Source organism: Macrobrachium rosenbergii, chromosome 16 (assembly GCF_040412425.1).
Source record: "Macrobrachium rosenbergii isolate ZJJX-2024 chromosome 16, ASM4041242v1, whole genome shotgun sequence".
Classification (NCBI taxonomy): domain Eukaryota; kingdom Metazoa; phylum Arthropoda; class Malacostraca; order Decapoda; family Palaemonidae; genus Macrobrachium; species Macrobrachium rosenbergii.
The window spans coordinates 18802456-18823289 of record NC_089756.1 but is presented as its reverse complement, the minus strand read 5'-3'; the positions used below and the strand labels follow the sequence as shown (position 1 = coordinate 18823289).

The 20834-nt window shown below is 38.7% G+C and overlaps 2 protein-coding genes across 5 annotated transcripts in view; one reads left to right on the top strand and one right to left on the bottom strand.

Moving 5' to 3' along the window:
- The window catches only part of LOC136847143 (uncharacterized), a 44942-nt gene that overhangs the window by 19435 nt on the left and 4673 nt on the right, over positions 1-20834 (top strand). For 3 of the 4 annotated variants that reach the window (XM_067118515.1, XM_067118517.1, XM_067118516.1), the window contains exons 2-8: positions 6419-6459; positions 6787-6912; positions 7384-7490; positions 10492-10670; positions 12737-12899; positions 13385-14286; positions 17846-18065. In XM_067118515.1, the coding sequence (XP_066974616.1) occupies positions 6447-6459; positions 6787-6912; positions 7384-7490; positions 10492-10670; positions 12737-12899; positions 13385-14286; positions 17846-18065 (1710 nt within the window). In that variant the 5' untranslated portion in view covers positions 6419-6446. The remainder of the gene's footprint in view (positions 1-6418; positions 6460-6786; positions 6913-7383; positions 7491-10491; positions 10671-12736; positions 12900-13384; positions 14287-17845; positions 18066-20834) is intronic. The other variant, XM_067118518.1, reaches the window with a different exon arrangement.
- LOC136847146 (divergent protein kinase domain 2A-like) overlaps positions 1-20834 on the bottom strand; it is a 69297-nt gene that overhangs the window by 47915 nt on the left and 548 nt on the right. The window lies entirely within an intron of this gene.

Below are 20834 nucleotides of genomic sequence, written 5' to 3'. Positions count from 1 at the left end.
TGTAATTCATTGTGAATTTTGAAACGGCAACTGGGCTGATACGAGTCCTAGTCATGTTTTCAACCTTTCGGCCAAATCGCCGTTATGCACATGCTGACGTCAACCCCAGATTCATATTGTTAGCTGACCATGATTCCGTTTCATGAAGTGGACCACGTCTCCGTTTGTGTGTATGTGTGTATTGTCTCATTCATACTATTCATGCTATATATATATATATATATATATATATATATATATATATATATATATATATATATATATATATATATATATATATATATATATATATATATATATATATGTATATATATAATATATATATATATATATATGTAATCAGAAAGCTACAAACGTCCTTTAATATCAATTCACTCTACCTGAAATAATATATTTTCATATATGTTACCGAAGGGGAATTTTTAAGTTGATAATAAGTCCACCGTCCCGTGGGATCGAACCAGCGACGGACGAGGAATCAGGACTACAGTGACGCACTAACGAAATCGGCCACAAGAGAGTACCTCTCTTGCCTCTCTTGTGGCCGATTTCGTTAGTGCGTCACTGTAGTCCTGATTCCTCGTTCGATGACGGACGAGAATCAGGACTACAGTGACGCACTAACGAAATCGGCCACAAGAGAGGTACCTCTCTTGCCTCTCTTGTGGCCGATTTCGTTAGTGCGTCACTGTAGTCCTGATTCCTCGTCCGTCGCTGGTTCGATCCCACGGGACGGTGGACTTATTATCAACTTAAAAATTCCCCTTCGGTAACATATATGAAAATATATTATTTCCGAGGTAGAGTGAATTGGATATTAAAGGACGTTTGTAGCTTTCTGATTGTATATGAATCACGGTGATGTGATAAATAGTCATATATATATATGTGTGTGTGTTGTGTGTTGCGTAATATTCATGCTATATCAATAATCACGTGCATGCATGAAGATACGTGTTTATCAGCGCATTCTAAATTTATCATAAATTTCAGTTCACGCCCTACCACGTAAAAAAAAAATAAACAAATCTTAAAATTTACGTCGTTTATTTACGACTCGCGTCAAACATGCGGTGGCGTCACCGATCTTTATGCTACCGAATCAAAGGGTTATTTTCAGATTTTTTATACTTTCGTCGATAAAGCTTCTTTTTTTTTTTAAGCAGTATTTAGCAATCGTTACAGACTAATAAAAGTTGCCGTTATTCACATAACAAAGGCGTGAGTCATCGTGTGGGCGTGTACTGTACAGATATCGCCCATGCGATCTGATGAAGTCGATACAAGCCGAGACTGAAGTGCAACACTAAACTTGGTTATATATACCAAGATTAGTGTTGCACTTCACTCTCGGCTTCTATCGACTTCATCAAATCGCATGAGCGATATCTGTGCATTATACACCCACACGATGACTCACGCAACTTTTATTAGTCTTTAACGATTACTAAGTACTGCTTAAACAAAAAAAAAGAAGCTTCATCGACGAAAGTATAAAAAATCTGAAAATAAGCTAAGCCTTTGGATCGGTATTACAAAGATCGGTGACGCCAGCGGCATGTTTCCCGGATTAAGTTTGACGCGAGTCGTAAATAAACGACGTAAATTTTAAGATTTATTTTTTTTTTTTTACGCGGTAGGGCGTGAACTGAAATTTAAGATAAATGTAGAATGCGCTGATAAACACCTATCTTCATGCATGCTCGTGATTATTTATATATGATGGATAGTAGCCTATGCATGAGACACACGCCCACACACACACACACACACACATATATATATATATATATATATATATATATATATATATATATATATATATATATATATATATATATATATATATATAATATATAGCATGAATAGTATGAATGAGACAATACACACACACACACAAACGGAAACGTGGTCCACTTCATGAAACGGAATCATGGTCAGCTGACAATATGAATCTGGGGCTGACGTCAGCATGTGCGAAACGGCGATTTAGCCGAAAGTTTGAAAACATGACTAGGACTCGTATCAGCCCAGTTGCCGTTTCAAAATTCACTATGAACTACAGCAGCGTAAACTGAAAAATCACGTTGTCAGGGACTTAGGAATTTGCCGTTGTGAACTGAAGTTTTAACGCAGTTTCACTTAAAATTCACTTGTGACTACGTAAGTTAGAGTAACCCTTAAAATTCACTTGTGAACACGTTGAGTTACAGAAGTAACATCAACATTCATTTTGATGAATTTATGTCGGAAGGTTGCAAAGTCAAAACTCGATGTTCTGACTCCTAGTGTTAGAAAAGCTATCGAAGAACTGAATGTTATCTCTTCTGATGTGGAGTCGCAACGTTCATATTCAATGTTACGAATTTAGATCTAAATGTATAAACTTCAAAATAAACTCATTAGTTTGTACTGTATCCTCCAAACTACACCGTGCATATTCAATATATTTGTTTCATAAATTATTATGTAATATCGCAAAAGACCATAAGTAAAGGTTATGCTGCAAACTCAGATCGTAATGTTGCAATGTTGAAAACTTAATGTGACAGACAAGCTGTAAAATGCAAAATCGAGAGCCACCAGCACCGCAATTCTTCCGTTACTGAGAGAGTGAACCTTTTACTTTCAAATGAAGCTGCAGGGTTATCACATAATACAACTGCAACTAGGTTTCTCATGCAGGAATGGAGAGGGATTCTTGGTGATGCTCGAATCTGTAATTTACAACGCGTCTGTCTATGTTTGTCACAGTTCATTTTAAACATTTCCGCATTCGATCTGGGTTGTATCGTAACGTTGCCTTTTAACATTTTGCGATATCATTCATAAAAAAATAATTCATAAATTTTATATTGAATATGTAGTGTGCAGTTTTCAAGATATTAGTAAAAACTGTTGAAGTTTTCATTTCTAGTTTTGACAAATAATGATGTCATTTCTGTCCATACCAATAAAACCGGAGTGTCACATGATTTCTTCAGAGTTCCGTTTCCAAAATTGGTTTGATATTTCCATATTAATTTATCAAAAAATAAAAAAAAAATAATTAGAAAGCGAAGCTTTATACATTAACAAAATAACAATATCCATGTCCTTCATGTCTCCCTATTTTCAAAGCGTTTGTAGAAACGACTTTTCCAACACCAAAAATCCAAGTTCTTGAATCTCGTCTTCCACTCATTGTCTTATAAAGGATGAACTAAAAAGGACTGTCGCTGTGAGGTCTGTCCAGCACCCGAAAATGCAACGAAAGCTGACCTAGTCTCAACTAAAACAGTTAAGTATACCTTAGTTTTACCAGACCACTGAGCTGATTAACAGCTCTCCTAGGGCTGGCCCGAAGGATTAAGACTTATTTTACGTGGCTAAGAACCAATTGGTTACTTAGCAACGGGACCTACAGCTTATTGTGGAATCCGAACCACATTATAGCAAGAAATGAATTTCTATCACCAGAATCGAACTCTAATCAGCATGTGGCATTAAGACTCCTATACGAGGTTATAAACTAATACTGAGCAAATTAATTTTCGTTTCCTCAGAGAGAGAGAGAGAGAGAGAGAGAGAGAGAAACCTACAGCATCAGACCCAATTTTATTAGCATCAAGGATGTAAATGAACATTGCATGCTGTAATAGCAGTAATTGTTGATTTAGACAATTCCGCATTTGAATAAGCAGGAAGCATCCAGTTTAAGAGGAAGATGTGAAACCTTCTCCGTCCTTTTCTCTTAGAATCTGAGAGTTCGGGGCTACTAAAGCATCTTCAAATGCTCTTATGCACTGCACCTGCCTGCAAAGTCTACGCCGCCTCATATCTCCGTACTCCTCCTCTCTCAAAACACGTTTTCAAACCATGATTGAAGTACGCAGGACCCAGTTCACACACTCCTTCGAGTTTGTAAATACGACTCAATAGGTTTCGTGTTTTTTCCCTGTAAACATCTCGAAATGCTGACTCCAGCATCTCTCGATGTGCCTACAATGCGGAAGCTCTTGATTTTTGCCTAAAGTAAGGGGCACACTGCCTTATGTTCAGTGGGTCAGGAGCCACTGCCATAGCCATCCTTCAACTGCTAGACAAAGTAGGAAACCCTCGTGCAGAAAACTTCCCAAACCCTAAAAGCTTCAAGTATTGTGCATACAAAAGAGTCTCGTTAGGAGCGCGTCCGCCATCCAGTGCACCTTGGGCATTTTATGAAGAAATCGTTATAAATTGTGCAGTATTTTAATCCATCTTACTAAGTTGCCACGAAAAAAAGAAAGAAAAAGAAATGATAAGCTGCTCATATCAAAGATAACGAAAATGGTGCAAGTTACACACTGCAATCATTTTAAATAAAAGGCAATATGTTTCCATTAATTTTTGTGTAACAAAGATAGTCGGTGGGAAACAGACTCCAAATTTAGTCTTGCCATCGTCCAGTTTGGGGCCAGCCTCTCTTACAACTGACCCTAGTGAAGTGTGCAGAACGGAGATATTTAGCCGGAGCTTCGAGGAGGTACGTAACGCCTCTCAAAATTACCTTCATTTTTGAGGTTTGAATAGACTAGTGGTGGAGTAAGATGTGAATTACATTTTCAAGGTATTCTTTAAGTAATTGGCCAAGCTATTACCTCTATCTTAGAAGCAACAGCTATACACCTTCAGCGTGCTATTTTAAAATGCGTAACTCCTTTTCTTCTTTTGTGTCCTCAGAGTGATTTAACCAGCCCCTTTGGAAAATTCCAGTTTGTCATTATTTCTCTACTTCGGCGATCGATTTTCCCGCCTTGGTGTCCTTCCCACGACAGCAATGTCACTAGGCGGACGGGATATTGATAAATGCAAAAAACTTTATCTATTGATCCACACCTGACAACCGGTACCTTGTTTATCGGTTCTTATCAGTCGGAGAAACTCAACAAGATCTCGTTATCGAGATATGTTTACAGAGTATTAAATATTTCTTATGGCGCACTGATAAGAACGTATTATTTTCCATCAAGTCCATTTTTTCTGATATGTCTTAAAATGAAGGTACCTTGGTCACAGCTTCGGGTCGGTACTTGACGTCCCTACGGTACTTGACGTCCCTACGGTACTTGACGTCCCTACGGTACTTGACGTCCCTACGGTACTTGACGTCCCTACGGTACTTGACGTCCCTACGGTACTTGACGTCCCTACGGTAAGGACTTGCCGTCTCAACCCTCTAAAGTTCCTCGTTGGACGGATCGGTATAGTTCTCGGCCAGCACTTTGCTGGGCCCGCGTTCGAGTCTCCTAATTAGAGGAATTTATTTCTGGTGATAGTAATTCATTTCTCGCTATAATGTGGCTCGGATTCCACAATAAGCTGTAGGTCCCGTTGCTAGGTAACCAACTGGTTCTTAGCCACGTAAAATAAGTCTAATCCTTCGGGCCAGCCCTAGGAGAGCTGTTAATCAGCTCAGTGGTCTGGTTAAACTAAGGTATACTTAACTTTTCAACCCTCTAAGATTACCGTCATATTTGACGCTATAATAATAATAATAATAATAATAATAATAATAATAATAATAATAATAATAATAATAATACAGTAGTCGTTTAACAGTCCAGACCCTATCTTATTTATATTCCTTGACTTATCAGTTACATTATCACGATGGTTTTTTGCAAAGCTGCCTTTTTTAAAGGTGATGCATTTTACGGATAAATCTTTTAAACCGAATTTCGCGATTAAACGAAAATTTAACTGAAAATTCGGCTAACATGGAATGGGAATAGGATATAAAATTTAGGCCAAAGGCCAAGCGCTGGGAACTATGAGGTCATTCTGCGCTGAAAGGGAAATTGAAGGTACAAAAGTTTGAAAGGTGCTAACAGGATGAAAACCTCGCAGTTGCACTACGCAACAATAAAGTGTGGTAAGTAAGATGCAAGAATGAGAATATGAATGGAGGTACAGTAAAAGGAATGAAAGGGGGTTGCTGCTAGTGGCCGAAGGGATGTTGCAATGAACTTGAGTATTAATGCCTACAGCGCACCGCGTGAGGTGCGCTGACGCCACGGATCCCTACGGGGAATTCGGACCTGAAAAACTTCTCGTTGATGCTCAGTAATAAGTGCTAAAGGCTACAAACCTTCTAAATGATCACTGTTGTGATTGTATTAATTTTAGATTGGATTCGTTACTGACTGATGGCATAAGCAATGAACTGCAGATTTGTTTCATTTAAAAAAAAAAATTTTAAACTGTATGGGAATCCAATGACATTGTTGTATCATTATTATTATATTTATTTCTTTATAATCTTTATATTTAACTTTTCTCCAAAATGAAATATTACTGGACTATCTATAACTTTGAGGGACATTATTCTGTTTTGCTCAAATTCTTTTTCTATAACTATATATCATTTACTGTCTTGCTTCTCTTCCTCTCTTTCCAGAAACAGCCGGACACACTTGTTGCTCAGAATGGCCACAAAAGGTATGTTACTGCTATTTGGATCGACATATCCCTCCCTCTGACTCCTCGTATTAATGTAAATAGCGTCCGGCAAGCACTGACTTTCCAAGTCCTCTCTGATGAATTTATTTTGTAAGAACTGATCAGTTCTAGGTCAAAACCTTTATTAAGATATCCTGCTAACAAATACACTTATCAGATGTAAATTACAAAATCTTTCGAAACTGCAAAAACACCTTTTCCCAAGAAGATATGAAAGACAACTGTAGTCCCATGATGTGAATTGCCACCCCTGATGAGTATAGATTGCTCGAAGTTAAAGCTCCTACTACTTCTTTTTTCTTACAGGAATTCGGAGTTATTTCTTGATCCCAGCGGCTTTCGTGCTGGTGTCGCTGGTCTACTTGTACGCGCTCCAGATGCCCCTCGGCACTCATATGAGTCCGAAACCTCGTAGCGCTATCGAGATGGCAGGTAATTTGTTTGGTTTGAAATGAGGTTGTTCGAAGTGAGTACCCGGGGGGACAAGTGAAGCTGCTGGGATTATGACCTTTGCAGAAATAAACGCTAGAGAGAGAGAGAGAGAGAGAGAGAGAGAGAGAGAGAGAGAGAGAGAGAGAGAGAGAGGGGGGGTTTATTGAGGTTTTTCATGGTACAAAATGTTTACATTTAATTTATATACACACATACAGTATATACACCCACACATATATACACACAGAATATATATATATATATATATATATATATATATATATATATATATATATATATATATATATATATATATATATATATATATATATATATATATATATATAGTGTGCTCACAGATTCCTGCCTGTATTTGACTGATGAAAGGGCAATTAAATTCATGAAGTCTGTGGACATTAGATCTCAGTTTTAAATTAATTTAATTGATTATCTATTTACTATTTTTTTTAGAGGAGGACTCTCCCCACTACTTGCTCAATACTGCTGGCTGCACCATCCCAGACATCGACCCTAATCATCCGAGTGTCGTTTCCTACAAGTCTAAAAAGGCTTTAGTGGTAAGGGTTGTTTCAAAAGTTTTGTGTGTGTGTGTGTGTGTTTTTTTTTTTAAGTGGTAGTGTTTCACGAACTGTATGAGTGGTGATCTTAGGGCTTTTATACACGATGCTTGGCCAAGTGTGGTTTCGAAGCGTGGTACCGAAGCTGTGCTCGGAAACTGTAGACAGAAACGCTGAACCACCTTCATTCCTGGGTAGCTATGAGTGAGCTGAATATTTGCGTGCTTAGATACCATACCTCGACACTAATCCGAAGCGTTCGCCAAAACCATACTTGCCCACGTATCGTGTATAGGAGCCCTTAGTCATGACGTTTCCATCCATTCATCCCTGTCCTTGTGGGCCGGTGTGTTAACCCCTTCGATTATGACTCTGATGACAATTACGTCTGTGGTCAGTGGCGGTGACTCGAGCGGTGAGCGTAAAAATGTTTATACCTTGATTTGTTCAAAGGCGCCTAATATCTCCGACAGTCTTCAAGGTTGACCGCTCAATTTTGTTCCATTTTGCAGCTGATTACATATGCTCTAAGTAACCCTTTTTTTATTGACGTTTGGATAAGACATCAGTAAGCGAAGGACTTAAATTTGGATGAAGTTCATATAGGTCATTGGTAAGCGAAGGAGTTAAATTTGGATGACGTTTATATACGTTATTGGTGATCAAAGGATTTATTTTTGGATGACGTTCATATACGTCATCGGTGATCAAAGGACTTAAATTTAGATGACGTTTATATACGTCATCGGTGAGTGAACGACTTGAAATTTCGATGACATTCATATACGTCATTGGTAAGAGAAGGACTTAAATTTGGAAGATTTTCATATACGTCATCGGTGGTCAAGGACTTAAATTTGGATGATGTTCGTATACGTCATCGATGGTCAAAGGACTTAAATTTGGATGATGTTCATAAACGTCATCAGTGATCAAAGGACTTAAATTTGGATGACGTTCATATACGTCATCAGTGAGCGAAGGACTTAATTTGGATGACGTTCATATGCACCATCTGTGGTCGAAGGACTTACATTTGAATGACGTTCATATACGTCATCGGTGAGTGAACGACTTAAATTTAGATGACGTTCATACACGTCATTGGTAAGCGAAGGACTCAAAATTTGGATGACGTTCAGATATGTCATCGGTAAGCGAAGGACTTAATTTGGATGACGTTCATATACGTCATCAGGGAGCGAAGGACTTAAATTTGAATGACGTTCATTTACGTCATTGGTAAGCACAGGACTTAAAATCTGGATGACGTTTATACGTCACCAGTGAGTGAAGGACTTAAATTTGGATGACGTTCATATACGTCATTGGTAAACGAAGGATTCAAAATTTGGATGACTTTCAAATACGTCATCGGTAAATGAAGGAATTAAATTTGGATGATGTTCATATACATCATCGGTGATCGAAGGACTTAAATTTGGATGACGTTCATATACGTCATCAGTGAGTGAAGGACTTAAATTTGGATGACGTTCATATACGTCATCAGTGAGTGAAGGACTTAAATTTGGATGACGTTCATATACGTCATCAGTGAGTGAAGGACTTAAATTTGGATGACGTTCATATACGTCATCAGTGAGTGAAGGACTTAATTTGGATGACGTTCATATACGTCATTGGTAAACAAAGGTCTTAAAGTTTGGATGACGTTCATATACATCATCAGTGAGCAAAGGACTGAAATCTGAAAGACGTTCATATACGTCACCGGTAAGGGAAGAACTTAAAATTTGGATGACGCTCATGTACGTCATCGGTGAGCGAAGGACTTAAATTTGGAAGACGTTCGTATACGTCATCGGTGAGCGAAGGACTGAAATTTGGATGACGTTCATATACGTCATCGGTGAGGGAACGACTTACAATTTGGATGACGTTCATATACGTCATCCGTAAGCGAAGGACTTAAAATTTGGATGACGTTCATATACGTCACCGGTAAGCGAAGGACTTAAAATTTGGATGACGTTCATATACGTCATCGGTGAGCGAAGAACGTAAATTTGAATGACGTTAAATACGTCATCAGTGAGCGAAGAACATAAATTTGGATGATGTTTATATACGTTATCGGTAAGCGAAGGACTTAAAATTTGGATGACGTTCATATATGTCATTGGTAAGCGAAGGACTTAAATTTGGATGACGTTCATATACGTCATTGGTAAGCGAAGGACTTAAAATTTGGATGACTTTCATATACGTCATCAGTAAATGAAGGACTTAAATTTAGATGACGTTCATATACATCAGCGGTAACCGAAGGACTTAAAATTTAGATGACGTTCATATATGTTATCAGTGAGCGAAGGACTTAAATTTGAATAACGTTTATATACGTCACCGGTAAGCGAAGGACTTAAAATTTGGATGACGTTCATATATGTCATCGGTAAGCGAAGAACTTAAATTTGGATGACGTTCATATACGTCATCAGTGAGCGAAGGACTTAAAATCTGGATGGCGTTTATATACATCATCGGTAAGTGAAGGACTTAAAATTTGGATGGTGCTCATATACGTCATTGGTTAGCGAAGGACTTAAATTTGGATGACGTTCATATACCTCACCAGTAAACGAAGGACTTAAAATCTGGATGACGTTCATATCCATCATCGGTAGGTGAAGGACTTAAAATCTGGATGACGTTCATATCCGTCATCGGTAAGCGAAGGACTTAAAATCTGGATGACGTCCATATACGTCATCGGTAAGCGGAAGGGTTAAAAGTAACAATTACTTTCTCGTCAGTCTTAATTCTAACAGTATCCAGAACACCTTTCCCGTGCTTTAACAGGTTAAAAATAATTATTATTTCCTCGTAAGTCTTGATTCTAATAGTGTCCAGGAGAGCTTTATAGTGCGTTAACAGTGAAAAATACCAATTACTTTTTCTTTCATCTTGATTCTTACAATATCCAAGAATGCTTTACAATACAAAAGCAACTCAGGTCTTACGATTCTCCTCCTAGCTAGTGTGCTCTAAGAACCGGCCGCTGACGGAGGACTCTGGTTTGTCCCTGCTCTATTACGAAGAGAGGCTGTCCGATTACAAGGTGCCCAAGAAAGAGGTCTACTGTTACTACGAGGGCGTGGAACGGAAACAGCAGCAGCCTGGCAAATATAACAGAAAATGCGATAGCCAGTGGAAGTAAGTACAGAGAGAGAGAGAGAGAGAGAGAGAGAGAGAGAGAGAGAGAGAGAGAGAGAGAGAGAGAGAATGGAATTAGCATATGATGGAATCTTTCGGATTATGGTTGGAATAATCTACAAACTACGATCAACACACAATAAATTATATATATATATATATATATATATATATATATATATATATATATATATATATATATATATATATATATATATATATATATATATATATATATATATATATATACGAAATAACATATGTATATATACGTTTACCGAGGGGATCGAACCACCGAACACGAGAACACATGACGTTCAGTGGACGCCTTAGCCCACGCCCGTGAGACGACGAACTTCTTATCAACTGTAATTCCCTTTCGGTAAACATACATATGCATATATTATTTCCGTGGTAGAGCGAATTGGATATTAAACAACATTTTAACTTAATGCTTGTATATGAATCTCGGTGATGTGATTAAAATTCATATATATGTATACATATATATATATATATATATATATATATATATATATATATATATATATATATACATACGTATATAAACATACTGTATATATATAATTATATATATAGATATATATGTATATATATATATATATATATATATATATATATATATATAGAGAGAGAGAGAGAGAGAGAGAGAGAGAGAGAGAGATTAATAAACCCCTACCACTGATGAATAATTCTGACACCAAAAATTGCCACCTGTGAATAAATATACATTCAGTTTTCATTCTCAATTTACAATTCCGTACTGACATCTCAAATCTGATATTTGGAAACCATGTTGCAGCTTTGAGGGTGGGCATAGCCTACACTCAGCTATTTTAGTTTTGCGGGAAAATAGCAAGGGTCATTTTGCTGAAGAGTTCGACAAACTCAGGTTTTGTGATAAACCTACTCCCGTGGACTCTGTGGGTAATGAGTACATTGCTCAACCAGGGGATGAGAACAACTGCAAACACTGCAATTGTTGTGGGCTGTATACAGACGAGCAAAGACATTTCCTCTGTAACAAACGTTTGCGTGACGTGATGCATCTATCTAATATCCCCTACTCTAAGTCAACAAGGTCATGGATTCGCTAAAAGATTTCGACGAATGCTACTCCAAGTGGTTCCATGAATGCACCTATGTAACGGCTCTTTATAAATCAATGTGAATCAATCTGTGGAGCGGGAAAATATACATGCGAAAAGCGGGTAAGCATAATTATGTTCTGATGTGTGATTTTTCCTAACTTTATAAATGTTGCTATTGGGTAGCGAGTTATTTTATGTGCACAGCATTGTTACTTGAAATTATTCACTGCCAGATGATGTTATATGAAGTACTGCATAAAACCTCACTGCAGTTTTTAACACGCCATGGCCTTTACAGAAGGAATGTAACGCCTCAATAAATATAATAAGAAAACAAAATATTTGAACAGCTAGGGCTAAGCAAAGAGACAATAATGGCGACTACAGACTTCCTCACAGAAAAAATTTCCCTTTATACGGTTATTTATCAACATAACCAAAAGCATGTTTAATTTCCGTGTGTATGCAGATTTGCAGTGGGAAAACACAACAAAATAAGGTTTAGAAAGAAAATTCAAGATCAAAACATTAGTACACTAAGCCTAATATTTAAACATATGTGCTACTTTGGAAGACTACATCCACCATAGTGAATGTCATAAGTGCATGGTACTATCAGAAATTTTCTAGACTTAAGGTAGGATAAAAAAAAATGATCTTAGCTCAGATTCCGATTAGCTTAAGCAACGCCACTTGGTGTTCCTTTTTCTGCATAGGCTACCATCTTTGCGCTAAACTTTATAACGATGAATCCAAGAAAGACCTTGAATAAACCAAAATTGTACGTCTATAGTGCTGGTCAAACTGAAGTCGCGCATATTTGAGAAAACGAACGACGTCAAACAAACAAGAACAAGCTCGGCTTCAATTTTGGCAAGTCCAAGACTGTGTCTGGCGTATGAAGCACTCCCTGTCACCCTTTGGAATACTAAAATCCACTTTTCCAATCTGCAGAATCAAGACGAAGATTCCCATCACGAAGAAAGAGACACCCATTCCGGAGGACGGCATTTTAGTGACCTGCGTTGACAAGCGTCGAAATAACACTGCATTTTATAACAACGCGCATTTTTTCATACAGCCACGAAGGGCCACGCAGAAAAGGAAAGCTTTTAAGGTAAGTTTCTAATGCGCTTATGTGTTCCCTCATCGTAAGGAATATAAAACCATGATTGTGAAAGCCAATGGTACACGGACAGTGGCAGTATTTAAGAATTTCAACTCGGCAGACAACATCAGTTACCGAACAGGTTTCGTGAAGAGAGCTAAATTCGGCTCTACAAATAACTATATTATGTGCTTGTATTTTGAGTTTTAACTTGATTAACTCGTAACGTAAGTAAACGAACACTGATCATACTTGCTGTATTACGTAAGTAATTTATACTGAAATATTCTGCACTGCTTTTAGTCTAAACAGTCTTTCTGGAAGTACTGAAACAACTTTTTGCTGTTGTTTGATGAACTTGGTCACATGGTACAGTAGAACAGAACCGTTCTCAAAGAACAGCCGGTCTGAGTTCAAACCGGCATTATTATTATTATTATTATTATTAGATATTCATCATCAAAGTAGTTTCAAAGTCTCGCAATACTCTTTAGGAAAAGCACGGAGAGCGAAGCGACGAGCAACTGAGCGTCATCTTCCTGGGCACCGATGCCGTTTCGAGGGGCAACCTTCGCCGCCACATGCCCAAGACCTTCCAGTACCTGAGGGAGAATCTCCACGTCATAGACTTACAAGGCTTCAACAAAGTCGCCGACAACACAGACCCGAACCTCACGGCATACCTCATGGGGATCTCCTACGACGAGCTCAAGAGTCACAAATGCACCAAAGCGAGCAGCACGAGATACGACGACTGCCCTCTGATATGGAAAGACTACGAAAAGAAAGGATACGTCACCGTTAATGCAGAGGACTCCCCGTGGATGAGCACATTTCATTTCAATAAAGCTGGGTTCTGCAAGCAACCCACAGACTATTACAATAGGCCTTACTTTTACGCCTCCGACAGCACGATTGGCCACAGCGCCGGTCTAAAAGGCTACAACGGGAAGCTCTGCCAAGGAGCCAGGAGCAGCATCTCTCTGATTCACGAGTACTCGCTCAAGATCGCCGAGGAATTCAGGGATATCCCTTACTTCGCCACTTACTGGACTGCATCCGTCACGCATGACTATCTGACGTCAGCAGTGATGGCCGACGACCCTTCCCTACAGTACCTGAAGAAGCTGCAGGCAGGAGGGTATTTAAACCACACTGTTCTCTTCTTCGTCAGTGACCACGGACTCAGGTGGGGGAGCTTCAGATCAACCTACGCTGGGATGCTGGAGGAGAGGATGCCTTACATCACCATGGCATTTCCTAAATGGTTTAAAGAGAGGTATCCGGAAGCCATGAAAAATCTCAGGACTAACACCCGGCGGCTAACGGCTTCCTATGACGTCTACGCGACGCTGCGCGATATTCTGGATGGTTCATATGCTGATCCAGCAGCAAGGTAAAAAATAAATATAACTATGGTACTATGTTTAAAAGGATGTGTATGTTTATTTGTCACACATGTGAAGATAAGAATCATGTGCACATTCAGTGTACTTTCACACACACACACAAACACACACATATATACATACACACACACACATATATATATATATATATATATATATATATATATATATATATATATATATATATATATATATATATATATATATATATATATATATATATATATATATATATATATATATATATATAATTTCTTTTAACATTCAACCAAACAAGGATTGTCTTCAGGAAAAAAACACAAAGGTCACTGCCACATTCATATAAACAATTCAGATAGGTTGATGAGACGAATATTCGGAAGATTTCTTGAATGTGGGAAATGGGTGAGAGTCACAGATGAATGACGCAAGAATGGAAAGGGTTAGTGTGAGTTCGAAAATGCTTAGTGAAATAACTCCTAAAGATGTAAGGAGAGCAATTACAAAGAGAGCGAATGATGAGAATGAAGGAACTGATGGGATAAGACATCTGACCAAGGTGTGTAAGGTGTATGTGAGCAAGGAAAAGGCTCCAAAGGAATTATATAAAGGTAAAGGTCATAGAGGAGACTGTAAGAACTACAGTAAACCAGGAAGGTGAGGGGGTGGGATTTTAAAATCATGAAAGCGTGAGAAGTTACAGAGAGATTCATATGGGACACACAGTTAAGGTTTAAGCATGAAAAGTTAAGTACGAGTATACCTTAGTTTTACCAGACCACTGAGCTGATTAACAGCTCTCCTAGAGAGGGTTGGCCCGAAGGATCAGACTTATTTTCCGTGGCTAAGAACCAATTGGTTACTTAGCAATGGGACCTACAGCTTATTGTGGAATCCGATACACATTATAGCGAGAAATGAATTTCTATCACCAGAAATAAATTCCTTTAATTCTTCACTAGCCGGCCGGAGACTCGAACCCGGGCCTAGCGAGTGCTAGCCCACAACTCTGCCGACTCGCCCAACGAGGAACTTGGTTTAAGCATGGAAAAGGGTGGATGGGCCGAGACCTTGTTATGGGACAGTTATGAGAGGATGAACCTAGAAAATACCGAGAAAGATGCAATGTGCAGATCACTGACACACTGATCTTACCTCAACGCTGATGTTAAGGGGATAAATGGTTTATATAATAGAAGCGAACCATGTTTGAACACGCACATGGGAGAATGTCTAGTTTGGTGAAAAACTGGGGCTGGAACTGGGTGTGTTATCTCCAAGGCTGTTTCATATTTTTATGGATGGAGTGATGTAAGCGGTCCATAAAGAGCAATGCATGAAAGTGGAAGGTTGTGGGATAAGAAAATGGGTCATGAATGGAATGCGGAAGGGCTGATATTTGCCAGTGATTCAGCACTGATATGGGATAGTGAATGAAACTGCAAAAACAAGTAGTAGTAGTAGTTATAATGGCTTGAAAGTGTTTGCAAGAGCAGAAAATTCAGTGCAAACGTGAGCAAGAGTAAAGTTACGAGGGTAGGCTATGCGGAAACCATGGGGATTGAGCAATGAATGTAAACGTGAATGGCAAAAGAATGGAAACTTATGCTTTGCGTAAGTACTTAGGAGTCAGTATAAGGGATAATGGTAGTATAAGGGAAGAGGTGAGCCACAGAATTGGTGAAGCAAGTAAGGAAGCTGGTGTATGGAAAAGGTATGAAAGACTTGGAATGTCCTTGGAAGTCACGGTGAGAATCGATGAGGATATTGCCGAGCCACCTCTCCTTTACGGAAATTAAGTGTGGATGCTGAATGTAAATGGATGGAAAAAGTTTGAGGTCATTCACATGAATTGTTTGCAAATTATGCACAATGTAACAAAAAAAAAAAAAAGGTTGAGGGTAGAGGTATGCAGTAGTAATAAAAAGTTAATGTAGGCTGAATTTTTGAGACTGGTTGTGAAGAATGTAGGACGATAAATGGGTGAAAAGAGAGAGCAATTTGTTAGTCTTAGGGAGGAGGAGGAGGAGGAGGAGGAGGAGGAGGAGGACCAAGAGAGTGCTGGACAGATGGTGTGAAAATAAGTATACCTTAGTTTAACTAGACCACTGAGCTGATTAACAGCTCTCCTAGAGAGGTCTGGCCCGAAGGATTAGATTTATTTTACGTGGCTAAGAACCAATTGGTTACCTAGCAACGGGACCTACAGCTTATTGTGGATCCGAACCACATTATGACGAGAAATGAATTTCTATCACCAGAAATAAATTTCTCTAATTCCTTCATTGGACAATCGGAGATTCGAACGCGGGCCCAGTAGAGTGCTAGCCGAGGACGATACCAACCCGTCCAATGAGGAACTGATAGATGGTGTGGAAAAGGTATTAGAAAGGAGAGGCCTTATCGCTCAGGAAGCACGAGACTGTATGCAAGACGTAGGAAAATATTGCAGCGTACTGATGAGTCGTCTTTGTATGTGCATAAATCAACTAATGTTGTGGAAGGTTTATGCACAGGCAGCAATTTATGTATGAATGTGGCTGTGACCTTTATCCTGTTTTCCCTGTTACAAAAAAAAAAAAAAAAAAAAAAAAAAAAAAAAAATAAACACAATGCTCAAAAAGAATTGTTTATATATTCACACACACACTAACTAAACATTCTTCTGAATAGCCTCCATCTTTTCCATTTCATTTTCATGTAAAATCAAAACATTGCTTCCAGAAAGGAGAGCTTGCTCAAAAGTGCAACTTTTTACTTTTTAGGTAACTGTTCAATTTCTATGGTAATTTTCATTAACATTCTTTTTATTTCTAACTCTGCCCTTGATTGCATTTTTCATCCACCCTTGCATATGCCTCTGCATCATCTTCAGTTTAGTTCTGCAAGCGCTCTTCAAATTAAATCTTTTTTTCCCCTTTAATACACTTACTACTTCATTATCCACAATGCACTTTGCTTCATTACATTTAGTCTCATTATGAACCATTCTTCAACTGAAGGTATTTCAAATTATCTCCTTTTCCCCTCTAATAGGCTTATCATTTCATTAACGTGCAATGCACTCCTTTCTTCCTTCCTATAAGCCTATTCGGGAAAGCTTTCCCAGCTGACAATGACAGCATCCTTGGAGTTTGCCTACTCCTCACATGTGCATGCCATGGTGGCACCTTCAACCCCAGCCTATTTTTTAACCATTTCTTTTCTTATACGCAATTCTTGCTTCTTTCCCATCTGGGAACTTATTTCTGGTGACAGAAATCCATTTCTCGTCATAATGTGGTTCGGATTCCACAATAAGCTGTAGGTCCCGTTGCTAGGTAACCAGTTGGTTCTTAGCCACGTAAAATAAATCTAATCCTTCGGGCCAGCCCTAGGAGAGCTGTTAATCAGCTCAGTGGTCTGGTTAAACTAAGATATGCTTAACTTTTTTCCCCATCTGGGGTGCTAAATTAAAGCTATAGCCTCATTATGAATTCTTTCTGTATAAAGTTATCTTGTAATTTTGTTTTTAACTCAAATTAGTAAATATATACCTTTAAAATTACTATCCTTTTGTCCCTGCAGCAAGACGAAAACACCCTTTGCTATTAGTTTGTTCAAGGAAATACCAAGGAGCAGGACTTGTGAAGATGCCGGCGTTCCCGACCACTACTGTGCATGTGAGGATTCGACGGTAGCCGACCCAAACGATCCTCACCTCTGGGAGGCAGCAAAGGCAACTGTAAATGACATCAATGAGTCTTTGCAGATTTTTCCCGAATGCATTCAGCTGTCGCTGGACCGGGTAAGAAACATACAATTCGCCCCTTCTGCATCATAATCCAACCATATAAACACCAAAATCTAACAGTATAAACATTAAACCCTGTTTTATAAACGTATTATTTTATCGGTTGTCTTAAATGTACTCATAAAAAATGTGTTAAGAGAAATGATGCCTGGGAAAATTCCACTTGGAATTTAGGCAAACAACAGCGCTGTTGCGAATGTCTTCATTTGTCTGCATGAGGTAAGTGTACTGTGTATGCCTGAATAATGCAGCTGCACAGTATGTCTGTCTGATTACATTGGTAGGTACAGAAACCTTTGGGGCAAGGCAATACTGATGGCAGTCATTGTAATACTTCGGAAGATAATGTCTGTTGGTTGGCGGATTTTGGAGGTCTGCACCAGGCCTCTTATAACCTTTGATACTTTACCATAATTGGTGCGACGCTAGTTTTAGTGACCATAAAGCAGTCAGTTAATTTACCATGATTGCAAGCTGCCTTTAGGCATGGGAATGAGATGGTATAAGCCACCTTAATCTAAACCAACCAATCTTGATACCGGATCAAACCCACCACCTATACGTATCTAGGACACTGAACCCAAGCCAATGGCTTTCACCCCATCAAGTCCTTTAGTAATTGCTATGAACAAATCTTGAAATTTTCATAAATCATCCTATATTAACTTTATTTTCTAGTTTTTAGAACAGATGGATTTTTAATTTTTTTCCCCTCAGTAAGACAGTTAAAACTGTCTAGCCTGACTACACACCACTAGCCGTCTGGGTGGCAACTGCTTCACTAATGCCGGTAACTGACTGATCAAGTGATTTGTCAACTGGCATCAAAACAGCCAGGGTTATCAATGAGTACGAATGAACCAACCTAGTATTACATAACCTAAAGCAGCCTATTTTGTCGATAAAAGTAATGGTTACATTATCAGCTTTCCTTCTTTGCTGATGAAATGATTACTTATCTCGATACGATAGTAACTAACCTAAATACCCATCAGATATATAAATTAATGGTAATTCTTTGCAATAAGAACTGAATCTGCTTTACGATAACATCTTAAGTTATGGCAGTTTTATGGGCATTTCTTAATATCGGGAAGACTTCCAGTTTCGGCATCGGCTGTTAGTTAGCTTAAAATTTTGACTGAGAATATGGCTTTCGGTTTTCTGATTTGATAAATATGACATTCATTTTTAAGGTAAATATTTAGCTAACCTTGATTATTACAATCCCAGGTAAGTTTTTACAGGACTATCAAGCCTGCTCTCATGAATGTCGTGTTTAATATCAACCCCACGGGCAAGAACGTGGAAACAAGCTCAAAGATTTTAGAACATCGGAAACCGTAAATTTGCAACGATGAACTGTGGGAACTGATGTTTGCTGATGATTTAGTCATTATAGCAGACACAGACGACGAACTGCAAGAAAGGTTTTTAGCATGGAAAGGGGCCCTAGAAAAGAAACGATTGAAAGTGAACACTGGAAAGACAGAGCTAATGGTTAGTAGTAAAGAGGGACATGAAGAAGTAAACATTCAAGTGGAAGATGGTACAGTGCTAAAACAGAATGATGAGTTTACCTACTTGGGATTAATAACAGCAGAGGAGGGAGGTACTGAGAAAGCAGTGAGACAGAGAGTGAAAGAAGCATGGCGAAAATGGAGGGAAGTAACTGGAGTTGTTTTAGACACGAAAATGTCATTACGGCCTGTACTATTATATTGGGCATAAACTTTGGCACTTAAGAGGAAAGAGGAGGGACTGTTGAAAAGAACCGAGATGAGGATAGTGAGATGGATTGCTGGAATATCACTACTGGAAAGAAGGGAGAGCCAAGACATAAGAAGAATGTGTGGCATATGTAACGTAAAGGAGAAGGCTAGGAAAGCTCGTCTTAGATACTATGGTCATGTAATAAGAGGAGAGGTGGAACCAATCAAGAGAGCTAAGAACATGCCAGTGATGCAGAGGAGGAGTGTGGGGTGTCAGCGGATCAGACAGATGGATGTGGTGAGGAGGGATATGGGTGAGGTGGGACTAGGGGAAGCAGATGCAAGGAACAGAAATAGATGGAGGAGGTTGACTCGAGCGGCCGACCCTGCTAGACAGTGGAATTGATAAGATTGAAAGAAGAAGAAGAAGGAAACCGTAAATTTGCGATTTATTTTTTCGTATGTTTTTATTACTAGACATATCTAGGAGACCTTCAAACAAAGCAAAAAACTCCAACATTGATACCTGGTATTAAAGTACAAATACATAATATATCCCAGTATTTAGTTATGATGCAAAATCCCTGGTGGCAACCATATTTATGGTCAAGGAGACCAGACTCCCTTGTAAGACTAGGTGTTACGATTAAATGACCTAGGTTAGGTAGTTTAATGTGCTCTCGAGCATGCTCACACACACACACACACATACACACAAGCAAAACAACCGCTACCATACTACAAATGTTACAGACCTACTATAAGGTACAAAACATGACATTTGGTAGAACTATGTAACAGCTCCGCATGGGTTATTACTTTGGAAATTGATTTTTCCCATAGTATTTTGGTTGCTTATCAAGAATTTACTGTTATTTTTTGTAGGTCGACTGTAATTAACCTCAGAACTGATATGTTATTGAATGTTATCGAGCATGTGTAGTGTTATAGGGGAGCTTTTAGTAAAAAGTGGAGTTTCCTTCACCAATGGGTCGTGAGGGCAGTGGCTAAGTAACACGGCCTGCCAGGTTAGGCTAGGTTTGGGTACGTT